The sequence below is a fragment of the Vidua macroura genome, chromosome 3 (genome assembly GCF_024509145.1).
Source record: "Vidua macroura isolate BioBank_ID:100142 chromosome 3, ASM2450914v1, whole genome shotgun sequence".
NCBI classification, from domain to species: Eukaryota; Metazoa; Chordata; class Aves; order Passeriformes; family Viduidae; genus Vidua; species Vidua macroura.
The window spans coordinates 16,968,655-16,983,799 of record NC_071573.1 but is presented as its reverse complement, the minus strand read 5'-3'; the positions used below and the strand labels follow the sequence as shown (position 1 = coordinate 16,983,799).

Here is a 15,145-nt window from a genome sequence, read left to right as displayed (position 1 = left end):
TTGGTGGTGTCTGAAGGGAGCACATGACTGAGGCCATCTGGCTGGATTTCCTAAATACTTCTGAGTAACACCCCTGCATAACCTTGGCTACAAGTAGAGAGGTCCTATAAAAATCTCTATGGGAAGAGTTATACTTCTGCTTAAACATCAGGGAGTCTGCACAAGAGAATACAGTCCAGAAATGCATTCTTCTATCCTCTGCAAAGACAGAGGGATGCTGGCAACAAGTGAAGAAATGACAGCAGGTAATGAAGCTGGGGGATATAAAGAAGTCCTGTGCAAGAGGAAAGCCCTTGTAACTTTCTCACGATTTTGGCTGTACCAAACTGGCATCTCTGAAGAGCAGCAGCAATCTCCTGCCCCTGCAGAGCTGAGTGCTGCTGAGTGTTACTCACTAGCAGAAGCAGGATCAGAACGGCTGATGCTGAGTCACAGCAAAGCTCAGCAATACCGAAATGCTTAACCTGAGAAGAAATTCTTGGAGTTTTACTAAATGCAAGGTTTTGTTCCTGCATGAAGCCAGCTAAGAAAAGGCAATTTAGTGTCTTGCAGGAAAAGCAGGCATAGAGTCAAACCTGGGACAGAAGAAATAAAGGCAGCACTGTGGAGCCAAATGAGCATATTCAGTAAAGTTTTCCAATATGTGAAGCAGAGGGAAAATAGTCTGAGAACCATCTACTGTTGCAGCTGGCAGGTGTATTAAAAGGGAAACAGAGGCACTGTTTGGTGACTGGCATACTGGATTATTTTTGCCTCTAGCTTTGCACACAAAATCAATTGAAGTGTGGAAAAGAACCTGAGTGCGGGAAAGTGAGCCAATACTGTCAGCACAGAACAAATGATGCAGCGGTGGCAATAACAGAACTTTTTCTGGAGAGAAGACATTTATGAAAAAATGTAACTTCCTATTTCAGTAAAGGCGAGTTAGGCTGCAGAAAGACTGTGTGAACTTCCCAGCTCTCAATTACATATTCACACATTTGTAAAGTTCCAGAAACACTTTATTTAAAAATGGAGTTGTAAATGCATATAACAAAATAACATACATAATAAATGTAACAAAAATAAATAAGGAGAACATGTCCATACAAAATAATAACATAGTAATGCAAAATGCTTATTACACAACATAAACGTAAAAACGCCTGAAATAACACAAACAGAATCTCATATGAAGAGCCTGCACCTTTAATCCTTCCGAGCCATTTCCTACTTTTCACTTGAATCTGCAGAAAAATTATGTTCCCAAGCATTAAACAAAAGAAGAAATTATGGTGATGGTTTGGTACACTCAGTTTTCAACGCTTAGCTCTAGTTTCCATCTATTTTTGCCCTTCTGCACCTTCAAAAAGTTTTCCTGTAGCCTCTGTAAACTAGTGTCATTCAGGCTCCCACAGTTAGCTGGAGTAGAGCATATTGAGTCATACATGAAGACTGTTTGCTTTTAATTTTTTTTAAAGAAAATATGAAATCCATTATACAACAGATTAGTGGTTTTGTTTTTACATCTCTACAAAAAAAGTTTTTGCATCTTTATTAACTGGTCCAACTTTTACTGATTTCTGAAAGCCTGTACAATTTAAAAGCGTACAGAAAGTAGGTTTTTTAAAAACAAATCTCATATAGGATTATTGCTGAAATATTAAAGACCATTTCATAAAAGCTGCAAAACTGTATCTTTAACCTTAATATATAGAGACTGATGCAAACATAAGAAAATTCCAGTCTATTAGTTACATTTAACAGAAAAAACATTCCTCCAAATTACAGTGTTCTGGAAATACAAAGTAATTTACTTTAATTTTTTTCATTATTTCCAAATGTTAAGTTACTGGGACAACTGAGAAGGAAAATAGGCTTATATAGGAAACTTTAAATAGACTTGCTTTTCAGTGGTATAAGCAAAATGTCCATGTTAGCAGTCGTCGTCCAGAATCCTTTTAAATATGTAAGACAGGGACAGCTTTACTAGCAAGACTACAGGAAAATATACAGAAGCAAATAAAATCATTTGCTTGGGAGTGCATCTATCGATCAAGCAAATAATGACAACTCTATTCCAAGTTCCCTAAAGAAAACTTTACATCTCATGATCATTCCAAATAAACAGTAATTTCTTTTGTAAGCTTACATTGCATTTGGATTGGTGAGAGCCCATTTGCCTCAATATGCTTTAATATGTCCTGCATTGCTATACGTTCAAATTTATCTCCTAGTCAGTTTCAACAAAGATTTGGACAGAAATGAGATATGAAATACTTCTACTTTCATTAACATCAAGAAGACTTTTGAAGGAGATCAAAAAGTGCCAAATAGTCTTTTCAGAAAGTGGATTAAAACACTGTAATGATAATACAAGGACAGTATTATCAATTTTCTATGTACACCAAAACACTGCTTGCCGTTCAATGATATCGATATGTTCACCTACCACTCCCAGCAAATCTTAGTGCAAACATAATATGTGAACTTATTTGTAAACCCCAAGACAATTTACGCAGCAACAAGGTTACATAAACCACAGAACTGTTTGAGATTTTCCAGTACATGAGAATGAATGCTTTCTGAAATCTGTCTTACTTTTGCAGTAATGTGTCATTGTAGTCAAAGATAATGTTTCCTATATAAATCAACTAATTCAGAATCAAAACGTAACTGTTCAACAGTTCTGTACAAGCTTTAGAGGAGGAAGTCTGTTCATCAGAGCAGCTTGGCAAAGAGATTTGGGGTTTTCATTAAATGTTAAGACTGCTTGCATGGCTTTTAAAAAGAAATAAGTCTATTAAGGGAAAACTGCTGATATAATAATTCTTTTGCAAAGCACACAACCACAAAGGGCAAACCTGCCACAATCTGCTTTCCTACACTGGCATCTATGCATATCTTTACGATTTGAAAAGGATTTGTGTGACAATCAAAGCATCACAATTAAAAAAAACTGGTTTAATAAAACAACTGCTGTTTGACCAAGCCTTTTTTTTTTTTTAATTATAAAAACAAACTTTATAAGTTTTCCTTGATTTCTAAACATTCCACATGAAAGGTTTTTGTATCAAATACTGAGATGTCACTCACGCAGGGTGGCATCTTCTTCTTCCCCATCTGGGTTAAACCTATTGAAACGTATGCTGAAATCTGCCTCGGATTCAGCATTTTCCAATTCAGCTGCCACAGTGCCGGTGGCGGGACGGGCAGCCCGGGCCTCAGGCTGGCAGTTTGGCTGCCCTGCTGGGCGGGGGCCTTGGGAAACAGGGCTGGACTTCGGCTTCGGCTGAGCTGGTAAGATGGGGCTGGCGAATCCCAAGTTGCTCAGAGCATCCAGGGTACCATCAGGGTCAATCATGGCATTAATTGCTAAGCAATCAAGAAGAGATGAGAAGGATAGGGAAGAAACCATAAAAAATACAATTTTCTGTTACTATAAAAATATGGAAATCCTTATCTCACACTTTTATTTTTACGATGACAGATGTGAGTTTTTATATGTACTGCCCATGACAAAGAAACGGTGTATCCAACATAGATGTAAACTGATACATGTATTCAAAAGCAGATACATATATTAAAACTTTAGATGAAATGAAACTGCACAAACTAAACACGAATTGATGTATGGACAGGAAACAGAGATGATAAACCATCTATGATTAGGTTACAGGGACAGAAGGATGGTTTTAATTTAAGTGGCTTTTCCCCCTGATGTTACCATTATATTATGCTTTGGTCCACCCCACCCCCAGAAAATAGCCATTGTTGCTGATTCCAAGATTGAATGACATTTGTATAAAAGAGCAGTCATTTATCCATACAGTGAGGGCAAACTGAAGTACCTAGTAGCATTTCATTTTATTATACTATTAACATATCTGTCACATTTAACAGAACTTCTCTTTTTTATTTCCAAATACATACAAACATTTATTACTGATTTGTCTCTAAAGGTGGTTAATGACTCCTCTTGAAAAAATCTTTTTAAAAACATGATTTGCTCTCAGATTAAATCTGAATACTAAAAATAACAAATATAACAAATTTACAACTAACATAATGATGATAAGCATGGACCACTAATCCCACATAAAAAGATATGATCACTCTTCTTCTTTTAAAAAACCAGCCATGTTTGTTTATCAAATGTATCAGCAGTTATATGTTAATAATTTACATAACTGATACTGTGAATATATTTTAATAAATCACAGTCACTTTGTTTCATGCTATATATATATATATATACACATACAGATATCTATTAAAAAAATTGAAGCAAGCAACCACAGAAGAGAAAAGTGAAAGAAGATTTGTACCTTGCAGCTGCTTCTCAACTCGTTTCAGTTCCTGTAAGATTGATGATATTTCCTAGAAAAGAAACAACCAATTGGAAGAGGTCAGAAGAGACCCTTAAGCTTTTAGGTCTAGCTGTTGACCCAGAAATGCCACTGTAGCTCTTATACCACTAAACCATCACCCAGTGCCAGATCCAGGTGCCTCCTAAACACCTCCAGAGATGGTGACTCCACCCTGGGCAATCTGTTCCTGACCTGACCATTTTAACAGTGAAAAATATTTTTCTAATATCTAATCTGAATCTTCCCTATCTCAGCTTAAGGCCATGATGGAAAAAGAAAGAAAATTTCCAGTATGGAAAAGGGGATTTAAACTATTTCTTAGGAGTGAACAATCCCCCTCCCAAACCTGTCCAATTGCATTATCCTGTTTGGGTTGTCCCTCCTGGCATCAAGAACATCCGTGCTGGTGGTGGCCCAGCCATGGGTGGCAGTGCTGGAGGCTGGAGAGCCACGTCCCACTCAAACCCAGAGCCCTCTGCACGGACTGCCTGCTACCATCCCCACGGCCTCATTCTGACCTTTGCTCATCTGCCTGTGCCACCTCTGCTCAAGCACAGGCTTTGCTCTACCAAGGCTCAGTAGAGATCAGGCAAAGTAACAGCAGACCTTGAAAGGGAAGTTTCAGGATAAACTCAGTATTAAATGGAACAGAGTCATTTATAAGGTTGTAGATATGTGAGTCAGACTGTGAGATGACTGCACCAAGGTTCTGTCTGCACCCATTGGCCCTTGTGCCCATGAGACCCTGCACAGCACCACAGTGCTGGGGCCTCAGCACTCTGCCTTACAGATTTTTCTCCACTGTGCTGCACTACTTGCTAACATAGACACAGCCACAGCAATGCACTGAGAAACACAGCAATCATTAAATGGACCACATCTTAAGCTGTAGGATCACAGAATAACCTGAGCTGGAAGGGACCCACAAGGATCATTGAGTCCAGCTCCTGGCCCTGCACAGGACACCCCAAGAATCACGCCAAGTGCCTGAGAGCATTTTACAAAGGGTTCTTGAACTCTGGCAGGCTTGCTGTTATGACTACTTCCTGAGTAATTTCCCTGGTTATAGAATTAGCATATTTATATTAGTATAAATATGTAAATCCTACAATTGAAGGATCCTACATGGAAGACTGGAGTTAACCGAGCTGCTGAGAAGAGCTGTCAGTGGTATTCTAAAGCTGAGAATTTTCAAAGGCACTGATTTCAGAAAACCATTAATCCATTTCAGAAAGCTGTTCTGTACTAAGTAGTGTGATTTTCTTGGGTGGCAAAGAGATTGATTATCTCTACGAAGTCATTATCTTTAAGCAGATTTCATATCTGAGCTAGACGTAAATGTTCCAAGGACAAAACAAACATCACTTACAACTGTCCTTTCTTAACTTTTAGTATTCTGTGGTAAAAAAAGGCATTGCATTTGAACAACATATTGCTCTGAAAACTAAGCAGAATCTTGAAAACCAGTGCATATACAAAAAAATCCCAAACAATCCATAAACTTTCAAGCAGTGTGAGATGCTTTAATAGACTGAAAAAATTCAGTAAAATGGTGAACTTAGGATAAATATACAACTAATCTTTTTCTTTTTTAAAGAGTACCTTAACCCCCCATATTTAGGGCATTTAGAATATAAAGCACTAAATTTGAATCTTATTCTGGAGAGGGATAAGAAAAACTCCTTATATTATAATATTTCTAAAATTAGAAACTTCCATTAGGAACTTGCTTAATTACATTTTTGAAAAACCTAACAAAAACTATCAACAAATCTATTAAATTATAGTACTGAGTTACTAATGATTGTTCTTCATAAATACACCATTCTGCCAAAATTACAGGCCAAGTCTTTTATACTTCCAGAAAAAATTAGTCTGGAGGAGTTTACTAACTGATCATGAGCCAACAGAGAAGTTCTAGCCTGTTCAATGCCAGAGGAAATGTACTCACATTTGAGCAGTTTTCTCTCCCACAGAAAACCCTGCCTCTGTAAACAGATATTTTTAACAGCAGACTCTGTAGATGGATAATATAGCTGGGCTCTGCCTGCTGTCTCATGTAAGGATGTTTTTCAAACCCTATTCTCTGTGTTTAGCAGAGGAGACGTGTACTGAGACACAACCTGTGGTCTGTCCCCTCACACTGTCACACAGTCTGGTCTTGAAATGGCCTTGAACTAGGCCATAAACCATAGCTGATTTATGTAATTAGGCTATTACATAAAACAGCTGGAGGTCTAGTGTGCAACCTATAGTTACCACTTCCAAACAAAACCAACAAAATTATTTTTCACTGAAAAGTCCTTTTATTGCAATGTGTCTATGGATTATTTTCATCACATGCATTAAAACACAACAATTTCCCTAAATATTAATAATCAGTATTACTACTGTTAAGTATTATAGATTAAGCATTAATGATTAGTAGGTAAAGTAGTTTTTAGACTAAACCAAGTTCATTCAAAAGCAATCTAACATTCAAACTAATGGTTGCTACCTTTTATTTAACAAACATACTGATGGTCTATGTATAGTTTGAATGCCTTTTACTGCACTCTTCATCTGAAAATTTCCCCTGAACAATTACTTGTTTCTTAATGAGACAGTAAGAAAGTAATTACTTACTAAGACAGTAAGTCTTAGTAATTACTGAAGATTAGGTTTCTTCTTGAAACATACCTAGTGTCTAAATAAGGGTTTTTAAAGATTTTTGCCCTTGTGTCACTGAAAACGCCACATTCCTCTACCAATTACTAGCCATGAGATGAGCAGCATAATCAGTCCCAGAAAAGGTAACTATTCATACCATGCTTGATGTTTTCACAATAGGAACTTCACTTTCAGCTCGTAACTTGTTTTCAATTTCTTCCCAATTTCTGTCCTTGTCCTTAAATAATATTCTAGAAGAAAGAAATCCAACAGTATGTTTAAAATAGAAAAAAAAAAATTTGAAAGATTAAATAACATGATAGGAGAAAACAGCATAAGGAGTACTAAATTAAAATAAAGTATAAAAAATTGAAACCTGACAGAATCTAACCACACAATTTAAATTTTCAGGGAAGCATACAGGTTTCATGATTTTCAGCAAAATCTTTACTATTGACATTAAAATGGCAGTTCTGTAGCTAAATACATGCTTATGGTATATATACAGACACAGCTGGTTCTTTCCCACCTGGAGCCCTGCATCCAGCTCTGGAGTTCACAACATAAGAAGGATAAGGACCTGTTGGAGTGAGTCCAGAGAAGGACCAGGAAGATGATCAGAGGGCTGGCGCACCTCTCTTATGAAGACATTGTAACTATTCTGGGCAGAAATTTTAACTGGCTTCATTCCAGAAAGAGGAATAGCAGCACACCAGTTGGCTGAACTAATGTATTTCAAAACAAAGCTAAGGTAAAAAACTGTAATAGGTACTCCCTAAAAACAATATTAAAAGTAGTGCTGTTTTTCTGATTCAAAATATTAATGAAATTATGAATAACACGGTATTATTCTAATCCATTCTGAGAAAAAGAAAGTTTTGAACACAGCCCTGGGGAAAAGGCTAAATAATTCCTTATTAATGGAAGTTTACTGCATTTTTATAGAAAAAAGCAATTCCCCTTTCTTTAAGTATGTATAAAATATTTGTATGCATGCTCGTATTCATATCATACATGATCACATTATTATCATCACATTGCATTGCATTACATTCTTTAGTAGCTGACTTGCCTTTTAAGATCAGAAAATTAATCAGAAATGTGCAAGACCTGAATTTAATGTTATCTGTTAATCACTAGTAAAAACAACACACAAAATTCCTCAGAATAGGATAATTAAAATGAGTTACAGGCTTTTAAAGAATTGATTCTTCACTTGGTGATACTCTTCCTATTAGAAATAGTATGACCAGAAATGGCAGTTAATCTACAGTTTTAAGCAATTTATATTTATTATTATTATTATTATTATTATTATTATTATTATTATTATTATTGATTTCTATGGTCAAATCTTTTTTGGTATTCCCATGAGAATACAATCTTCAGATATGTTAGTATTTTGCTGCTTTTACTGGTTACATCACCCTATACTGACAAACATTTTTGTTGTTTAATCTGTTACTCATTTAATTTTCCAATATCTGACACTTCCTAAACAAACCAGTCAATTACAGACCTAGTATTTTCACACATACAGAAAATTATGTATTAGGTTCAGCCAAAAGACTCTCTTATTTTTAATATTCTTTATTTTTAAGTTATTAACTGCATGAAGATATGAAGAACATATGAAATATACAATCCTGAACTATGTATTAAGAATTTTCTTTTATTCTTGTCAACCAAAGTGGTCATCAACTGGTTGTACACTCACATATTCAAGATAACTGGAACTGTCAGTAGAGCAACATGTTACCATTTTTGACATGGCTACACTTCCTCTTAGCTACTATGACATGTCATGAAGGAATCTAACTATTTAAGCAGAAATTTTCAATTAAAAATGAGAGGTGGCTACATCTGTTGTTTTACAAGTTAACAGGGATCACACTGTTTCCAGAGCAAGCTGTTTTTCAGAAGGCTTTACTGAAGCAGCTCTCCTGTGTCCAATTTGTTTTTTCTTCCTAAAATGCAAAATCCCTACAACAACTTGGCAAACCTATAGGGACCAATTTTAGATTTCGGCAACATTTTAATCTTATTTTTTAAGGAAGGGAGTTTTACAAGACTTGCACAGAGATTGTGTAGATATTGCACAGTATTGCAGTTGGAAGAGCTCCTCTGCTGGATGTTGTTCTGTCCATGTAAACTTTCCTGATATTTCTCTTCACATAAAGTGAAATAAACAGAAGGAATAATGGAAAAAGTATTCATTCGAAATCCTTCTGAAAGTTAAAAATGCCATAGGTAACACTGCTTTTTTAAAAGACAAGTTTCTACTTTGTACATTTCCTCTGTGACTATTATATATATCTTTTTTTACTGCTGGGAATGTTGATGGGAGCAGACCTTTTCAGCAATAACAGCCATTTTTAACAACCCACCTGATTTTGCCAGCTGTTTTGTCTATGGATTGTCTTATCTTGCGAGAAAACTGGAAGACTGAGGACAACAGCAAACTGTCCCCCATAACCTGCAATAAGTTTTTAATAAAAAAGGATATTATTAGTTTAATAGTAACAACTGCATATATTTTGGTATCTTTAACTATAAAAAATCTTACTTATGTTTTAGATAGTATCATATATAATGATATTTGAACATTTTGCCAATTAAATAATACATAATTTTTTGAAATATTAATGCCACCTGCTAGAGGTAGGAGAGACAGGATAATGTCTAGAATTTTAAGTGGGGAGATAATTGTAAAAGCTTAAAATTGACACATTCTTAGAGAGAATCCTGTTGTGTGCTCACTTCATCTCTGCTCCAAGTCCTTCTGCGGGTAATTGTTGGGGGATCGAGGGCCTCTGTCAGCTGAGGTCTGGCATCACTAGGCCGACCATTCCCTTCCGGGGGTTTCGCATGCACTATTGGAGGGATTTTTCTAAAATTGAGACTTTCATCAAATACTCGGTCCACCAACTGCAGGATAAAAGAAAAATGAAGTTCATGAAATCTACTGGATACATCCAATAATCAGATTACTGGGGTTTTTTCTCCTGAAACAGTTTCTAAGATGCCTATCAAATAATAATCATTCTGTTGTCTTCTATAGTATCAAATGATGCATCTCTTATGTAAAAATATCTTGTACAAATGAACAAGATTTGGGTTTTTTTTAAATAATAGACATACTTGGCAAATTTAGACTACCCCACTGAAATTTTGCTTATGGGCAGGTAACATAATAGCTACCTATAAACTGGTACTGAGTAATTAATTTCTTTGATTAATGAGACATATCTGTGGAATTGAGAAGAGTACTCCAAGATTTAGGGTTTTTTCCCAAATAAGTCATAGCGTTACAGAAAGACCTACACTACCCAAAGGAGATACTGCCACCTGCAGTATGTACAGAAAGCATCATATTTTTTGAAGAAGAAAATAATTATTTAATGATAAAAAAAATTTGGAGTGATCTAATTGTATCTGAGAAAAAGAGCATTTTACTTCTTTAAGGTTTAGCCACAGTCTATGAGAATTAAACCCAAAATCTATGTGAGTGCATTTATAACTTTTCTGAGTACCCAGCTCACAGATTTCTTACTGCTGTTTATATCTTTTTTTCCACAGAAAAAGACAATATTAAACTAACCACAGTAAAGTAGTGCATTAACCAAACTTTATGCACACAAAAATGAATAAAGCACATTTTGAAAGGAATACTATGAAGAAAAAAATGCATTAAACATTTACAACACATTATTATGGTGAATTGTAACATGGTAGAAAGTGATGATTTAAATTCAGATTAACATGTTTATCAGCATTAGACCTGTGATGATTACTAGAACACGTTAGTCAATATATTCATAGAACAGCACACCAGAAGTAGGCAAAGAAAATAAGAATTATTAGAAGCATAAAGCAAACTTATTTCAAGGCAGTTTCTGACAATGTTATTAAGAAAGAAAATCTAAAGTTAACTGATGGTACCTAATATTTCAGTGTTCAGAAGATGAATGTTTTATGTCACCTGTGAAAAGAGGGACTTTTTGGTTTTTAATAGCTAAGCAAAGGATTAAATGTATACTTTAATATATAGTTGTGCATACACACTAGTATCTATGCACTTAGATACCATCCAACAGTATCTAAGGCTACAGACAAGCAAAAAACAAATAACTATCTTATCCTATGTTTTGTGGAAAAAAAGAGACAGACAGATAGTATGTATCCTTTTGACAAGCTGTGTTCACAAAATAACTTCTGGGTTGTTTGTTGAAATGTAAAGGAACTTCAAATAAAAAAAATAATGTTAAGATCATGCACACGGGTTGAGTGGAAGTAACTAAAAAGGCTATGCAAAATGCTAAAAGCAAAAGAAATAAAGAAAAGGAAGAACCTTATGCATTTCTCCATGAAGATCTCCTACCTCTTCTCTAGTGTCTATGGCAGAGCCAGGGGTGGTGGCAGCAGTGCTTACTGTGGTACTGGGGGCAGTGCCTGATGAAGTCACTGAATCTATCTCTCCTGCTACATCGTTGATTTCCCGTGCGATGAGAGCCAGATCTTGACTGATCCTAGTAATAAAGAGAGTGTTACATTCTCCCCTACAAATACTTTTGAGAGCCCAATCTGCAGCCTTTGAGGTTGTAAATTCTAGTTCCTGATAACTGTGCTATGAAAACCTGCATTTCTTTTTAAACAGAAAGATTATTTATAGAACCATAAAAGCAAATTCTGACTGAAGCTTTTAATAGCATACTTTTCTAGAGGAAGAAGGTGAAATGTGATCTCAAAAGACAGAGTACCCTTATTTCTTCCTAGGATTCTGACAGATGTATGCAATGTGCAGTATATACAACACAGAGGAGGCATAGGAAATATGCTGAAAATACTGCACAGATGAGCTGTGTAACATGGCAGTAAATATGAAATGTTCAGAAATCATTTAATTTGTACCTTAGCTTGCCTACTTGAAAAAAACGTTTTCAGGACTTCTGATTTTCTAGCAGGTGTGCACTTTGCTCAGATCAAGCTGCTTATGGGTCTGAAATTCCAGACCAATACCCCAAATCCCCAAATGTAATCAAGACAAATTTTTCAGTGGCAAAAATACAACATACCTTTAAAAATGTGGATATGATAGCATTATAAAAATACAGCTGAATTCCCAGCCAAAGAGTCCTTTACTTTGCTTCTGATTCAGTGCACCAAAAAAACAGCTTTGCTCTGGGGCTTGCTCTGCTTGTGCTACTCCTCCCCAGGACACTCCAAGAGAAGGAGGGAACAAGCCAAAAAACCCACAAAAAGCAAAACCCTTACTAACTATGGCACCCTGAATCTCCAGCTTGGATCACAGATTTGAGAAGAGCAGACTGCCAAGTGATCCCCCTTCACACTTCTGCCTGACAGCACTGAAGGCACAGAAGCCGACAGTGCCACTTCTGCGCCACTGAGGACTCGGTGACATGAAGCGCCCACCACTCGAATGGAAGGAGGTGCACAGCCACGTGACAGTGACATACCCTGGGCTCCACAGAGATTGATTGTTCAAGGTGAGCTTCCTTCTGCTCTTAATTCTCACTTTGTCTTCAAGTCAAAAACAATGGACACCACTGGCCTAGAGATAGCTTAAGACTAAGTGAACTGAAAGGCAACTAGAAAGGCAAACATAACCAGAGAAATTTCCAGCCAAATTCCAGCATTGGATTTTGTGGTGAATCATCAGCAATCCACAATGAAGTGCAACTTTGTGCAGCTTAGATACACATTTAATTCGAAGAAGGCTGTAAACAAATATGTAGCAATTTACACATGCCATTAAAAGTCCAATATTCTTAGTAGTAGAGACACTAAAACAGTTACTTCCTTTGTGTCATACAATCATCTAACTTTTCCCTTAAATAGAGAAGTTGCTACTATTCACATTTGATTTTCTGGGACAAATTCTGGTATTTAATGAATAGTTGTAAAGAAAATAAAACCAGGAGACTTCAACTATCAGCAAATTTTCCAGAAGAGAAATGTCATTAAACATCATAATCTAAAGTAGCATCAATTAACAAAGACTTAACTCTTTACAGAAATCAGCAATGCTTCAACATGATACAACCACTTGAGTTCTTACCAAGAAATCAAAATTGCATAAAGTGTCAGATCTCTGTATAATGATTAATTCAAATGAATCCCTGAAGTATCAGGACAAACACCTCTAACATTGATGGCAAGCAACATGGTAGATAATTACCATAGTAAAATATCAGTCATGTAAACAAAATCTGGAATAATTTTCTATGGGACAGTAAGCTATAGTTCAGTGCTCAATTACATTCCTATATAGAAACAATACAGAGCACTAAATGCGAAGCACTGTAAAAAAAAAAGATTAGAAACCTTCTTTTCTTAGTCTACTTTGTTACACTTCCTATACTGAGTCAGTGGATTTTGTAACAATGCTTTAACATTCTTGGTGAAGCTCCTATTATTCAGGGGTGTAAATTCCCTCCATGGCAAAGTGGCTTTAAATCAAGTTTAGTTATTCCAGGAAATTTATCTAAACACCTCTTTCAAATTTTCAATTTTATTAACATCTGTAAATCCTGAAGTCTGTGAAAAGTGCAACATGGATAAGTCATGGAGTCATTAAAACACAATATGATGGTAACATGGATGCCCTGAAATGTTTGCTATAAAGTTTCTACACTGCTTTCTGCTACACATGGATTTTATGAAAGGCTTATCCTTACAATCTAGTCAGATATTCAACAACAATAAAAATAAATAACTAATTTTAATGAGAGCATATAACCGTCTATTATTTTTTTTAAAATTCTAAATAGAGTTGAAGGAACCCTGAATATAGAGGCTGGACTGATGGCTGGGATGGAAAAAAAAAAACAGGGTAGGCAATAATAGAGCCTATGGTTAGCAAGGAAACAGGAGCAGAGACAAGAAGTATTTTATAGAGGACAGAAGTTAAAATTAAAGCCAAGGGAGCAAAAATGTGAATCACTACAAAGATATGGAGACACAGAAAGGATTAACTAGTGATCTACAGCAAGTTGTCTCAGCAGCGAGAGAAGCAGTGACAACAGATGACAGTAACCTGGAATTTCTCAGATGCTAAATGCTACTTTTCTTTACCTTAAATAAGCTCATTTAATGCAGTTTGTGTAAAATCTCTACATAAACCTAAAAATTTGGCAGTACTGATTTGAGCCTCTCAGCACTTCCACTGAAAATAAAGCTGAAGAGGTAGGATAAGAATACACCTTCAAAACAAATTTTAAAGCCAATACATAAATGTAGGAAAGGGTAAGAATCCCAAGGGAAGAGAAAAACCTGCAAACCTAACCATCAAATGAGTTTAGACTGAATCATCAATTACTTCCAGAGTCAATCTCTCTCAGATGAGCAAAATATATCAAAAAGTTTCACTGAAGTAGAGGTTCAGCAGTACTGTTTATCAGAAGGAACTAATAGGCTATGGCTGTCAATTATTTTTCCATATACACACAGTCCTTCCTATAACCATCTATAACTTTAGACTTCTGAAAAGAAAGAGATGTTCTAGGAAGACTATTTTGAAAATGCTTATTTCCTTATTTATCCAGATACTATGAGACTCCCTTAGGTATCTTCTGCGTGCCTCTCAGGTCTCTACATCTTCCCTTTGCACAGATCACAACAGAAAAACAAATGTTGAAAGCTATTATCAAAATCAGGAAACAAAAAATAATTCATCACACTAAGCTAAACACTTCCACAGTATTAGAGAAAATACTTCACACTATTAAAATTAATCTTAAAAGGAAAACATATTTCTTGTTTAGGCTGCCTAATCAAGTTCTGTGAAAATCTTTGGAACCTGAACAGTGACATCTAAGTATTAAATAACATTTACATGCTTGTCCAAGCTCTCCGAAGTTTTCACTGCCTGGGTGTTGCATGATATGGCAATAATTGATTACTAGAATATGCAACTAACTTTTCCTTGGTTCACTTGAAGCAGAATGGTACCAGCAATAGCAGAGGTATTGATACATTAATCTCATGGTCTTGCAACAGAAAAAAAAAAAATACTTTTTGATGAATATGCATGACTTAAATCAGAAAGTACCTAACATGAAATAATGTCTTGATAAATCAAAAATTAAAATGAGAACATGATCTCTCACATTCCAAAGCTGACTTTT

The 15,145-nt window shown here is 35.7% G+C and overlaps 1 protein-coding gene across 9 annotated transcripts in view; it reads right to left on the bottom strand.

Moving 5' to 3' along the window:
• Positions 1-979: 979 nt before the first annotated feature.
• CEP170 (centrosomal protein 170) overlaps positions 980-15,145 on the bottom strand; it is a 92,298-nt gene continuing 78,132 nt past the window's right edge. For 6 of the 9 annotated variants that reach the window (XM_053973807.1, XM_053973813.1, XM_053973810.1 and 3 more), the window contains 6 exons: positions 11,350-11,527; positions 9,759-9,926; positions 9,386-9,474; positions 7,156-7,249; positions 4,308-4,359; positions 980-3,354 (listed from right to left, as the gene is read on the bottom strand). In XM_053973807.1, the coding sequence (XP_053829782.1) occupies positions 3,068-3,354; positions 4,308-4,359; positions 7,156-7,249; positions 9,386-9,474; positions 9,759-9,926; positions 11,350-11,527 (868 nt within the window). In that variant the 3' untranslated portion in view covers positions 980-3,067. The remainder of the gene's footprint in view (positions 3,355-4,307; positions 4,360-7,155; positions 7,250-9,385; positions 9,475-9,758; positions 9,927-11,349; positions 11,528-15,145) is intronic. The other 3 variants (XM_053973809.1, XM_053973811.1, XM_053973812.1) reach the window with 2 other exon arrangements.